This window comes from Dipodomys ordii, unplaced genomic scaffold, assembly GCF_000151885.1.
Source record: "Dipodomys ordii isolate 6190 unplaced genomic scaffold, Dord_2.0 Scaffold80, whole genome shotgun sequence".
NCBI classification, from domain to species: Eukaryota; Metazoa; Chordata; class Mammalia; order Rodentia; family Heteromyidae; genus Dipodomys; species Dipodomys ordii.
In genome coordinates, this window is record NW_012267296.1 from 6646645 (window position 1) to 6660082 (window position 13438).

Genomic DNA, 13438 nt, shown 5'->3' on the forward strand with positions numbered 1-13438 from the left:
ATTTAAGATGAATACAATCTATGTATTTTCTAGGGCAGAAATAATGTCAGGGTAAATTCCTTTGTAAGAATGTAAATACAGTGAATATACATGAGAAAATGGAAAGCATTTGTGGACAAGTTAGATTTCCTTGAACATTCCCATCCTACTTGGTCCTTCTTCCTAGACAGAATGTCAATCATTTGGACAAATCTCTGTCAGTGTAGGACTGTGGCAGGATAAACAGGTTTACAAAATTAGAGTCTCTAAGAGACCCAATAGCAATGTCCTTCATCTATGATTATCACTGCATTCTGCAAAGAATGTAAATTTATCTGAGAAAATTAGCATGCCCATAGGCTAATACCCCTTATTTGGGTTTGAGATTCAGAAATGATAGCATTTAGGGTGTGCAAACAGTTTTGCTAAGCTTGTGATCCATGGGAAAAACCACTTTCATGTGTCATTGTGCCTTTTTTCTCTAGTACGTTTTAGCATTGACATGTCTGTTGTCTTCAACTTTCCCTGAGCTCCTACTCTGAAATTCTGCATTTCGTCTCTTTCTAGATGTCTTTACCTACAGGAAGGACTTAAGAGCTATCTCTGAGCCCAGGCCCAGCCTCTCCGGGCATGCAAAGCTGCCAGGTGAATCCGCCCCTCAGAGGCGTGTCAGAGCTATTTCCTGGAGCAATCTCTCAGGGTGGCTCCACTTTTCATTTGAGCTCAAATACTTTGCTGCCTGTTGTGCAGCTGCCAGACCTGCTTCTGCTGCTGCTCAGGTAATTCATCTTTCCCTGGCACCACAATGAGTAGAGGTGGTTGATAAATGGCTTCTACGCAAGTGTCTGCTTGTTCATACTTTTTTTTTTTAAATTGTCTTTCTCTGTTTATTCCTTAGGAAAAGCATCCGGGGAATCCCTTTCTGACCACTGAGAAGATGATGAGCTCAAGCTATTGGAATGAGACCACCAGCAGCAGCTGTGGGACTCAGCAGCCCCCAGAGGTGCTGCAGTGTCAGCCCCACCATTACCACTGTTACCATCAGACAAACCAAACCCAGCAACCTCCAGAAAAAAATGTAGTGTATGAACGAGTGAGGACCTACAGCGGGCCCATGAACAAAGTGGTGCAGGCCTTGGACCCCGTCGGCTCTAGGGAAGTGCTCTCCCCACTCAAAACTGCCTCCTCCTGTCAAAATTTGGTTTTCAGCGACCATTCCCAGGTAACAGAAAACTATTCCGGGCTAGTGGAGAAGGGAACTCTTGAACCCTATTTCTTCCCTTTTTCCTTTGTCCCAGTTCTCTCTCTGTTGGCATGCAGTTATATGTTTTCAGCACTCAGCTCCTCCCTCTGGAATGTGTATTTTTCATTCACCTGTGTTTTTTTTTTCTAATTTACCAGTTCCAATGATTTTCATAACCTAATCATAATAGTGTTTGGGAGGGCTCATTTTCTGTCGAAGTTCATTGGATCTGAGTGAAATATCCTTTTGTCTCTCCTACAAAGCAATCCTCAAGCTGAATACAGTTTTTTTTTCTTGTATCAAACAGAGTGGTACAAGGCCAATGACATACCTGGAGTGACAAGCAATTATTTGTGTTCAGCTTGTAGGATACTGCTGTAGGAAAAGTGACAGGTGCAGATGTCTGTTAGAATTGTCATATAAGTGTTTCATCTTCTGAAAATGACACATTGATTCTTGTACAGACAAGGGAGGATATGTGGAATGTTAGTAGAAGAAATGCTAGAAGGGGATATAAGACTGTGGAAGGCAAGGCCTAAGCAATTGTCACTATGAAAGGTACAAGAGAGAGAACTCTGACACATTGAGATTGAAATAAACTTGTTTCTAAGGTTTTTATCTTACACTAATAACTGTACTAATAATATTACTAATACATAAAAAGTAAAAGTGTAAGCCTATATAAAATGAACAGCTTTATGTCTATTTTGATACTTTGACTTCTTAACATTAAATTTGTATAGCTTTAAGCTTTCGAAACTTCTGTCTCAACTGAAATTATGTTTTCAAAATCTAATTTATTATATTGTGAAGATCTCAAAAGACAATCAGAGAAATGTTATCCCCTATCTTATATTATTGGTAATAGTATGGGTTGTTTTTTTTTCCACAAAAGTCACACTATAAAATATAGAGCACCATTTCTGAAATGTGTAATAAAACTATTCTAAAGAATTTTTCAAAGCTACAGATAATCCTCAAACTCTAAATGCTACAATTTTGCTTTTTTACTTAACACTTTAATTTCAGGGAAAGAAATTGAAAAAATAGGATTCACTACCAGTAATTTCTTGGTTGAGAAAAAACCCCCACCTGTTTTGAGGTCAAGAGGAAGAAAAGTATGTAGATAAAAAAAACTGTTTTGTGTAAGTGATAATACTGATGTAAATGTACATTCCAATATTCAGTACTAATATGCTAATGAACAATAAAGTGGCTGTCCTTTTTGTTCCTTAGTGTCCCCAAAACAATGAGGATTAAAAACAACAATTGCTATTATCATAGGAATGCTAGAGTCATCCTGTTTATTATAGTTATTTAAACCCATTTACTTTTCAAGTGAACTTGCCAATAAAAGAAAAGTAAATAGACACATTTACCTTTAAAATCTGAAATTTGTCGTTACAAATATTAACTAGAGAATAATTCTTAGAATCATGTATTATTGTTTGTTCCTGGGCTCTCTTTTTGTTCAAAGTTTTCGTTCTTTTTTGGGGGGGTGTTTAAGAATTTCTGCTCTTTTTATTCGTTTTCAATTGCTATTGTAAAGGTGATGCACAGAGGGGTTACAGTTACATAAGTCAGGTAAAGAGTATATTTCTTTATGAGCAGTATCTCCCCTTCCCTTGCTCTCTCCCAGTTTTTCCTTCCCATTGTCTTTCCTTTTAATAACACCAGGATGAAGCTGGGGAAGCTTTTTTTTTTTTTTTAATGAGACTTTCCTTATTTGAACAGATCCTTTGATATATGATCTTTGACAAGTAATCCTTATAACACTGTCTCTATTCTAAAACATTGTTCCTTCTAGAAAAGGGTATATTGTACCTTAGGGATAAAAACATATGACCTCAAAAAGCTAAGAGGTTGCAATAAGGCTATTGTGAAGTCTGAAATTGTTTATGACTGGGAAGAAAGAAAAGTAATGGATGAATGTGATTGAGGGAGGTGAAACTCAGGCTATGGGATAAAGGCAAAGAAATATTCAGGAAATAGAAAATTTGTGCACAAAATTTCAATGTGAGTTAGATATGAAATCTTGTATAAGGAAATATTATCAAGAAAGGTTTGGGAGAGGTGCCACGAAGATGGAATTAGGAACTTCTGCTTTTAGTTTCCCTTCACCCTATGTATTGCTGGAATGGCACTGTGGCATTATGTAAAGTAATGCCTAAACCTGATCTGAAAATACCTGCACGCTGACAAAATGATTAAGACATGAAGGCAGCCTTATTACCCACTGTGCCAGGCATAAGTAAGCAGTGCATATCACACAAAAGCTTTTTGTTATATGTGTTAATAAAGTCTGTCCTTAGTATGTCATGTTTCAGATGAGTTGTTATGTAGCAGCTGTTCTGATGCCACAGTTTGTGACTGTGACAGCTTTTTAAAAATTGAGGATTGCATCCAACTGCTGGTCATCATGAATTCACTTAAACTTCTACTTTGTTTGTAGCATTTTGGTGTTTGGATGATATTCAGAGAACTCATAGGAGTGTAAAGTAAATATTGCCAGCAGTAAAGTATGAAAATGTGAACTTGATGCCATTTTACTCAGCTTCCCAGATCTTAATGCTAGTTTGTATCGTATACATTTTACAATTAAACAAATGCTTTTTGAAACAATGTAGACTTTTCTATTTCTTCATTTTTTGGAGCATGTTTTCTCTTATCATCTTCTTGTGCACTGTGGTGGTTTTATGGATATAATGATAGTTAATATTTCTCCAGGTATATAAAGTTGCTTTGTTTCTTGTCTGTAAATTTTCTCAGTTATTGTTGTGTCTGATTGACGGGCTACATATTAGAGTATATTAAATGTAGACCTTAGCTGTGACTACGTTGTCTTGATAGTAAAAGTAAAATTACAAGGTTTATTCGTTGGAGCAAGTATAGTTAAACACAGATAAAATAAAAGTTATAGATACATTTTAGAACCCAATGTGGTCTTTTAAATAATTGAATAGTGTTCTCAAAGCTACTTAAATGAAAACAAAAACAATCTTACAATTCAACCTCTAATACTTAAATAATAACCTACTGTCATTAACTCACAGTGCAACACTGATTTTGATGAGCTGCACTGACAGAAATACTCGAGTTACATTTTGTCCTTCCATTCATTTAGATTTGTGAAGGTCAAGATAGTTTTCATAAATATAGAGGAACTGTTTTGAAAAAGACAAAAAAAGGTCAAAATAAAATATTTTTAATTCCAGTCATTCACTGAAACATGCTTAATAGCAGTCTATTTTGTAGGAAACACTATGGATTTTCTAGACAAATGTCATTTGCTTGTTAAGAGAGAGTTCAGTCTGAGGATAAACAACTTACTGGGACAGGCTTATAGATGACCCAAGCCTATGGAGATTGAATTTGAAAAGGTTATTTTGCATTGTTGCTATCAATACTTATTGAATAAATTATTTAATATTATTTATTCAATAATATCCTGATCTTTTAATATACATTCTATAAACTTTGCCATGTTTTGAATTTGAAACAAGCAACCAAATCTAACTCTCCAGAACAGCCCAGGGGAAAATGTACATTTATAAATGGCCTTTGCTCTGAATAATTGCTCGGCTAGGGTTACGTTTGTTTACATGATTATTTTCCTTTGTCTTTGGTGGTTTCAAAGAAGGTGGATTGCTCTTGCACTGTGTTATGATTTTCTGGGCTAGTGAGGGGGCCTGGAGGGTGGAGGGGTGTGTTGCTTTGATAACTTGTTGTGCTAGGGTGTGGTCACTAAAGTGAATGATTGTTCAGGGAAGTAGGTGGCTAGAAAAAAGAATGAGGTCATAGGATAAAGGGGTTGGTGTGTTCAGTTTTGGCCATCCCTTTTGTGCTTGCAATTAAATGAAGCTGTAGAAATTGTGAGTGCAACTAATTGTTGGGTGAAAATGCCCATGGAAATTGTGTCTTGTTTGCCTGGCCTGTTTTCTGTTACTACTACTCTCAAGCTTTCTTTGTGGGTGGCAGTGGGCGGGAGTATAGCCAGAGGAAGAGAACTTCTCTTTAACTCTCCTGATGGAAATTTCTTTGCTTGACCATTTATGGTGAAGCAACTAGGGGTTTTGTATTGAGAAGTTAAAACTGAGTACATTTGAGTCAACATTATTTCTTCACATCAGAGCTATCCAAATAGTGGTTCTTTTTTTTCCCTTTCGTTTTGGTGGGAGGCAGTACTAGAGTACAGGTAGACAGGTGCTCTACTATGTGAAATATATCTCCAGCCCTTTTTGCTTTATTTTTAGAATAGGATCTTCGGTTTCATTCAGCTTGCCTGGGCCACAATCCTCTTTTTACACTTCTGCCATAGATAGAATGACTAGTACACACTACGCTCAATTTTTAGTATTTGTCATGGGATATGGAGAACGCCTAGACTGGCCTCAAACTCTGCCTCTGCCTCTTGAGTAGCTGGGATCATAGGCATGAAACACTGCATGTGGCCTCTCATAGAGATTTCTTTTTTACTTGCAACACAACACATACCCTTACAGTACTGAAAGACACAAAGTATAAACTGCAAAGGGACTGTATATTTTATTTCCTGTCCAGCTATAGGTTTCCTTCCAAATGAAGAAGAGAAAGAATCGAGCAATAAGTTTCTTCTAAAAAATTTAAATTGTTTTCCTAAAGGTAATATTCCACAGGGTTACGGTTACATAATCTTTTTTAACAATGTCACCCCTTCCCTCACTCTCTCCAAGGTTTTCTTTCCCATCCCCACGCATAGCTCTCATAGTTTTCCTTCATGAAGCATTCCATTTAAAAGTAAAGTTTGAAAATTCACATTAAACAACATGAAAGATTTCCATGCACATTCCAACATACTTTCAAATATTCAAAGAACACAGTCTTATACTATGCATGTCATGTTCTCTGCTACCCAATTCTCATTCTCCTCCATCTATATTTTGCATGAAGGTCTGGACCTCTTAAGCCAGAGCTATCAACAGAAGTTAAGAGCTTATCAGTATTGTTGGGAAAGGTCCAGATTTTGTCATCTAAAGCGTAGTCACAAACCTGGTACCAGTGGCTCCTACCTGTAATCCTAGCTACTTAGGAGGCAGAAATCAAGAAGATCACAACTGGGTAAAAAGTTTACTAGACCAATAGCTGAGAGAAGTAGCACAGGTATGGCATCCCAGTTATCTGAGAGGTGGAGATTTTGTCTAGGCAAAAATATTTGTCAGACCACTATCTCAAAAAAAAAACCCACTAAAAAGCAAAGCAAAACAGTTGGGCATGGTAACATCCACCAGTCTTTTCACCTACAGTGAAATCATAAGCAGAAGGATAGGATCATGGTCCAGGCTGGTCCAGATAAAATGCAAGACTCTATGTCAAAAATAATCATGGCAGAAAGGACTAGAAGTGTGACACAACCAGCAAAATGCCTGGGTTAGCAAGTGCAAAGCCCTGTGTTCAAACCTCAGTACCAACAACAGGAACAACAACACAACCACATAGAAAATGCCCATAACAACAACAACAAAAACTATATATGGAATGTCTCAGGGAGTGCTACAGATAACAAATGTTCAGTAATATTTCAGCAGAATAATTAAACTCTTATCTTTACAAGAAGAATTAAATGAAATCTTTAGGTGTTATACATGCATTTTTTCTTCTATCTATATTTTTTGCGAAAGTTAACTTTCACAGAAAAAAGTGGATAGAAATAAGATACAAATGAGGATTACTTTTCCCTCCTTAATCTGAATATATCCTCCTTTTTTGTCTTGTTTTGAGAGAAGGTCTCTCCATGTTGCTCAGCTTGACCTCAAAATCCTTGGACTCAAGTGATCATACTACTCCAGCATCTGTAGTAGCCAGGACTATAAGCATGCACCACTGTTCTCAGACTTTCTTTCTTTTGGGAGCATGATCTGGGTTTCATATCCTTTTCTGTAAGTGCTTCATACTTCTGTACAGTACTGAATTAATTCTGAGCTTTACTACGTAGTGTTCAGTATAATTTCTAGTTTTACAGACAAGGTAGGTGAGGTACAGAGATGTACCCTTTTTCAGGCAGTGAGTATATAGTAGAACTAGGAGTCAAACCCTGCAGTCTAGCTCTACTACTGTGCTATAACACATATTTTACTCCTATTTATATCATGAAGTATTTGCCAATATGATTCATTATTATAGTTCATGATCCTTTTCTTGTATGTGCTCCCATTGTAAACACTTAAAATCCTTTGGGACTTAGTCAGTATGTAGATAAATAAGATACATGTAAACAAACATTTAAAGTATATGTTATTTCTCAGAAAGGCAGTGCTAGAATTTAAAAAAAAAATTTTGTCAGTCATTTGGCTTGAGCTCTCAGCCTAGTCGCTGTCCCTCTGCTCTTCAGCTCAAGCTAAGTGCTCTACCACTTGAGCCATAACACCACTTCCAGTTTTCTGGTGGTTTATTGGAGATAAGTGTCTCATGGTCTTTCCTGCCTGGGCTGGCTTTGAACTGCGATCCTCAGATCTCAGCCATTAGAGCTCAGGTTTAAAAAATATTTTTAAATGAATGTTACTGCTTATGTTGTCTTTTACCTTCATGTAAAATTTATTATCTCAATAATAACCTGACATTCGATTTGTAATGTGGAACCAGATCCCAAAAGTGGGTTCAAACTTCTAACACTAATAATGTTAATGGACCTCTTTAAGACCTTCCATTCCTACTTTTTGGTCTACATCTAGTTATCCATCTCTTTCTTCCTTGTGTTCCATACAGATTACTGTTGTTATGGAACAAATTTAGAACTCTGCCTCCCTCTCCAAATGTTCCTTTTGTTCATTCCATTCCAGACTCTGTATATACCCACCCCTACCTCACAGCTTTGTTGGACTCTCAGCTATCCCTCAAATATCTATCTTAAGTTTTGTCTTTACGTATTTATCAACCTTTAATCATTTCATCTTCTTCTTATCCAACTCCATCTTAGATGTGCTCTCATTTGAAAGCCAATAATTTCGCTTCATGGTCTTTAACCATAGGATGATATGGCTATCTAATATCTCTATGGGCCTTCTTCCTCACCATCCTGGACTGTACACTTCTTACAGTTTGAGACTCATTTGAAATTATGACTCAAAGACAAATCCAAATAAATATTTTTTAAGAAAGAGAATAGAAGTAGCAATTATAAGTACTTTTTTCCTCTCTTTCCCTTTCTTTTTCCATTCACCTCTAGTTTTCCCTCAGTTACATTTCTGTGATTATTTATGGTTTCCTAAACTGGCTGCCATTAGTGGCTTTGGTAAAGAGCTATGTCTTAGTTTTACACTCCCATGCACTCTCTTTGAACTGAAAATGGAAAGACATTGATTACCTCTTTCAAAAAGTGAACAACACATGGAATAAACATGAGGAAGTTATTATTGAGTCAATTAGTTTTCTATTCTAGTTCTTGGGCCTTGTTAAACATCTGGATTTGACTTGCTCATATTTGGTTTGTATTTTATTTTTCCCTACAGACAAATATTTATCATTACTTAATGTAACAATTTTTTTTAAAAGAACTAGTTCTTCTGATTGGTCATGATTTTCCCCTGGGTTCTTGTGATACTTTCTTTAATCAAATTATCTTGAAGCAATTGGTTGGTTAGCTTATAAGTATCATCCCACCATTCTCCTGTCACTGAAATTCTGCCTAAGTGAAGTTCTTTTATTCATTTAATTTCATCAGTTACTTTGTTATGGTTTGACACACCATGTACAAGCCTAGAGGTTCTCTCATAAACATTATTACTAGTATTCACTATTCATCTATATACCAAAACACATGTGGAACTTTCTAAGGAAAAAAGATTGTTTCGTTCATTTACCCACTTGACTTCTAATACAAATGTCGGTGTTGCATATATAGATTTCAGCTAAAAATTATTTTTAAAATCACCACAAACTTAATGCCACCTAAGAATATCTTCTGAAGAAGAGTTAGGTAAATTCACTACAAATGACTTCTGCCTATAAAACCTTCAGTGTCCATAAATTTCTTAGTTTGATTTTCAGCACCTCTGTGCTCTCTGTCCTATGGATCTTACTTTACTGAAACTTTCTTCTGTCCTATGGATCTTACTTTAATGAAACTTTCTTCTAAATGTCCTGTGTTTCAGTCAAAATGTAAGCTATTTTGGCTTACATATAGCCCTTAAATTTTGACAATTCTAAAGTTGCTCTTATGCCTAAAGTGCCCCATCCCCCTTCTCTCATTAATTTAGATGTGGTGGAGTTATACCATATTCTCAGTACTTGGCCCGGTGAGCAAATTTCTGATGGTCCCATGTTAAGATGGTCTCATTGTCCTCAAAACTCCTTATAGCAATTCTGTATCTGCTTGAAACTTATTTTTCATGCTTTTATTTTGCTATTAGATTCTGACTTTGAGGACAAGACAGATTATATTCTATTCATTCTTTTTATATATTTAAAGCATTATGTAGCAACTACAAAGAAAAGTATGAGTTAAGTATAATACATGAAGCCCAGGGTTTGATTCCTCAGTACCATATCAACAGAAACAGCAGGAAGTAGAGCTGTGGCTCAAGTGGTAGAGTGCTACCCTTGAACAAAAGAAGCTCAGGGGGCTGTGAAGGTGTTTCAGTGGTAGAGTGTTTGCCTCGCATGCATGAGGCCCTGGGCTTGATTCTTCACCACAACATAAGCATACAACGCCAGAAATGGCATTGTGGCTCAAGTGGTAGAGTGCTAGCTTTGAGCGGAAGAGCTGAGAGACAGTGCCCAGACCCAGAGTTGAGGCCCCATAACCGACAAAAAAAATGAAGAAGCAGCTCAGGGACACTGCCCAGGCCCAGAGTTCAAGTCCCAGGATTTGCAAAACCAATGCTCAAAATAGCTCAAACCAACATGCTAAGTTAAATGAATGTACTAAATTCAGGAGTCAGCTCCTACTAGTTCCATTAGATTGTCTCTATTAATTAACTTTAGTTCCTAAAATGTTTTTACTTTAAACAGGTTTGTATTTTAATTTCAGTGAAGTATTTGATGACTCTCCTCAGTATAGTTTTCTCATCCTGCAAAGCCTGGAAAGCGTATTAGAGACAAAAATAGTGTTCATTTTGATTTTCAAGATCATCCACTAAGTAATCTCAGAATTCAGTTAAGGTTTTCCTTGTGCCTAGAGGAGACTACTTCTCTAGAGTCTGATTTTCTTTTTTTCTCCACTGCACTGAGCCATTCCAAATCCCTCTGAAGATGGTAAGTAACTGAGAAATTTGGACCATTTGCACTTCAACTGATTTTGTTCTGAAAAACAGCTATTTAACAGTTGGAAATGATACATTTTTGTGAATAGTGAATTCCCTAGGGGAAACCAGAGTATCCTATCTCTGATTTAGCATGTGCTAAGTTATGGACAGTTATCTTGAGTGATGTCGTAAAATTATCTCAAAAAAGCAGACTGATTTTAATCTATTCTGATCTTAAAATTGGTAATGCCATAAGTATTTCATAAAAAGTAAATGGGATAGAGGAGGGAGAGTGCTGTTACAACTTTGCCAAAGTTGAAAATCTGAGGCAGCATAGGAGAAAGAGACTTGGATTTTATACCAGGCAGGAGCCCACAGAACTATAAACAAAATTCCTCAACAGAGTTCTATGTAAAACAAGTTATCCATAAGGTAATGTTTATGTAATTAGCAGTAGTGAGCCACAATAAATGGCTAAACTTTATGATATATTTTCTCAGAAAAAGTTGTGTCTTCCTGAAGGACTTAGCTGACACATGCATTAAATAAAATTTCAATGCTTTATTGAGCATAGAGGTGTGTGATTTTATAAATATAAAAGGCACTCTATAAACAAATTTTGTTGAATTTGTAGAAGCTTAAATAATTTAGTCAGGGATTTTCTCTACACAGATAATTCCCTTATTTTCAAATATCCAAAATTGCTTTTGCCAGACAAAGACAAAATGTTAGTTTCCTATTATAAAAACTCATCAAACCTAACCATATAATTAGGTTCCACAAAACTCAGAAAATATAATAATGCAAGCTATATACGTGACACAGTATTGTGATTAAGATCATGAATTCTGGAGTTGGAATTCTAGCACCTACTATTAGCTGTGTGACCTTCATTTAGTTAATTATCCTGACTTTGACATTACTCATGTGTATAATGGAGTTACAATGTTACTTTCCTCATGAAGTTGTTCTAGGTGTTCAATAAGTTAATTTATGTAACATATTTGGCATAGAAAATTTCGTGTATGTGTATGTGTCTTGAACTCAGGGCCTGGGCACTCTCCCTATGCTTTTTGTGCTTAGAGCTAGTGCTCTACCACTTGAACCACAACTATACTTCTGACTTTCTGATGGTTTATTGGGGATAAAAGGTTCATAGACTTTCCTACCTGGGCTAACTTTGAACCATGATCCTTAGAGCTCAGCCTCCTGAGAAGCTCAGATTATAGGTTTCAGCCATTAGCTTAGAAATTCTTAGTGTTAGGTTATCATTGTCATCATCAAAGGAAAAAAAGATGAAAAAGTTTAAAGAATTTCAAGCCAGGCACTGGTGGCTCCTAGCTACTCAGGAGGCTGAGATCTGAGGATCGCAGTTCAAAGCCAGCCTGGACAGGAAAATCCATGAGACTCTTATCTCCAATAAACCACTCAGAAAACGGGAATTGGTGCAGTGGCTCAAACGGTAGAGCACTAGCCTTGAGCTGAACAGCAGAGGGACAGCATTCAGGCCCAGAGTTCAAGCTCCATGACCGATAAAAAAAAATAATTTCAAATTGTCTGTCTAAATGGAAATGTAAGAAATAATTTCCTTTATTCACAGTATGTCAGAAATAGAATGACGTTAAAGATTTCCTAATTCACATATCTCTCTGTGAGGAAAACAAAGCTCATAGAGATGACATGAGACTAATATCACACATCTAAACAGAAGTATAACTAAGAATAAAGTCCAGGATTCTTGATTTCCTAGGAATCTTTTTGCTATATTTTGATAGCAAGACCACCCTAGTCATGGCTTAAATTATTTAATTACCAGCAATGTGAGGCTGAGCTACAGAGCTCAGTGAGCCAAAAAAGCCATTGTTCATTGAATTTAATGATTTCAACATCAGGAATTTATGTAACTCATATATAGATGAGAGACATTGAAAAATTTGGATTCTAACATATTTAAACACTCATACACATTCATTGATTCAGAACTACATTTTATACTTCCCATAGTAGAGCAAATGACTATTTGCAGGATGAATTTTCTTCAGTCCTCTCTAGAGCTAGATGTTACTGAAAGTACCTTCATTCATCCATCATCTTACCTAATTCTGTAGACTTCAAGGGGGCTGGAGCTTCATTTTAACAATTGTTTCGAAATTACAGTTAGATAAGTTTCACCACTTATAATCCCCATAAATTCATACTGCTGTACTTTAAACTCATGCTAGTCAATAATATGTGCCTTCATCTGTTTGGCTAATTAAGCTATTTTCTTAATGTTTTACTTTTTGAGGGTATTCTGTGTGTCTTACAATATTTCCATGAGAGTTGTTTGGAAAAACCCTTGTTTGTTTAGATGATTAATGCTAATAATGAAGGCTCAAGTACAGTTTAAAATAAGCAAGTATGCAATTAATGTACCAGATTTCCAAATATTAAAACATTAATCTATTATTTTAGTACCATCCTAGTCTTTGTTCAAGTACACTAATTTTCCCTTTAAATATGTATGAACGCAATGGCTAAATAAACTTTGCCTATAGTGGCACTAGTAAGTGTGTTCATGTGTAATCTGTGTATGAACACACTATGGAGCTTATTTGGGTTAATAGATGTAAGTTTAGAGAATTTTATAAATTTTTTAAATTCTTATCATAAAAGTTAGTGCTCTTCTTGGCTAGTAAAGTTCACCATGTTTCATTTGCAGATGCAATTAGATTTCAATTGGTTATATGGAGGAAAGAGGTATAATGTGTAGGACACTTTTAGGTGCCACCTGTGTGTACAACTGTCCTCTCTCACTGATACTAGTACCTCCCCAGACAAAAACATAAATTAATTGTAACTTTGAGCCATAATCACTTTTATGCATTGCTGATACATGGATAATTGGAATAGCCCTTTGGGAAATCAATTGGGCAGCAGCTGTTAAAATAAATAATGTGCATAATCTATGCCTCAGCAGTCCTCCTTTTTTGTGAAATTTCAGAGAATCACTTACATT

The 13438-nt window shown here is 36.1% G+C and overlaps 1 protein-coding gene across 1 annotated transcript in view; it reads left to right on the forward strand.

Annotated features, from left to right (window-relative positions):
- The first annotated feature begins 662 nt into the window (after positions 1 to 662).
- Pof1b (premature ovarian failure, 1B) overlaps positions 663 to 13438 on the forward strand; it is a 75437-nt gene continuing 62661 nt past the window's right edge. Inside the window, exons 1-2 of the mRNA XM_013024988.1 lie at positions 663 to 758; positions 878 to 1201. Of these exons, the coding sequence (XP_012880442.1) occupies positions 917 to 1201 (285 nt within the window). The 5' untranslated portion in view covers positions 663 to 758; positions 878 to 916. The remainder of the gene's footprint in view (positions 759 to 877; positions 1202 to 13438) is intronic.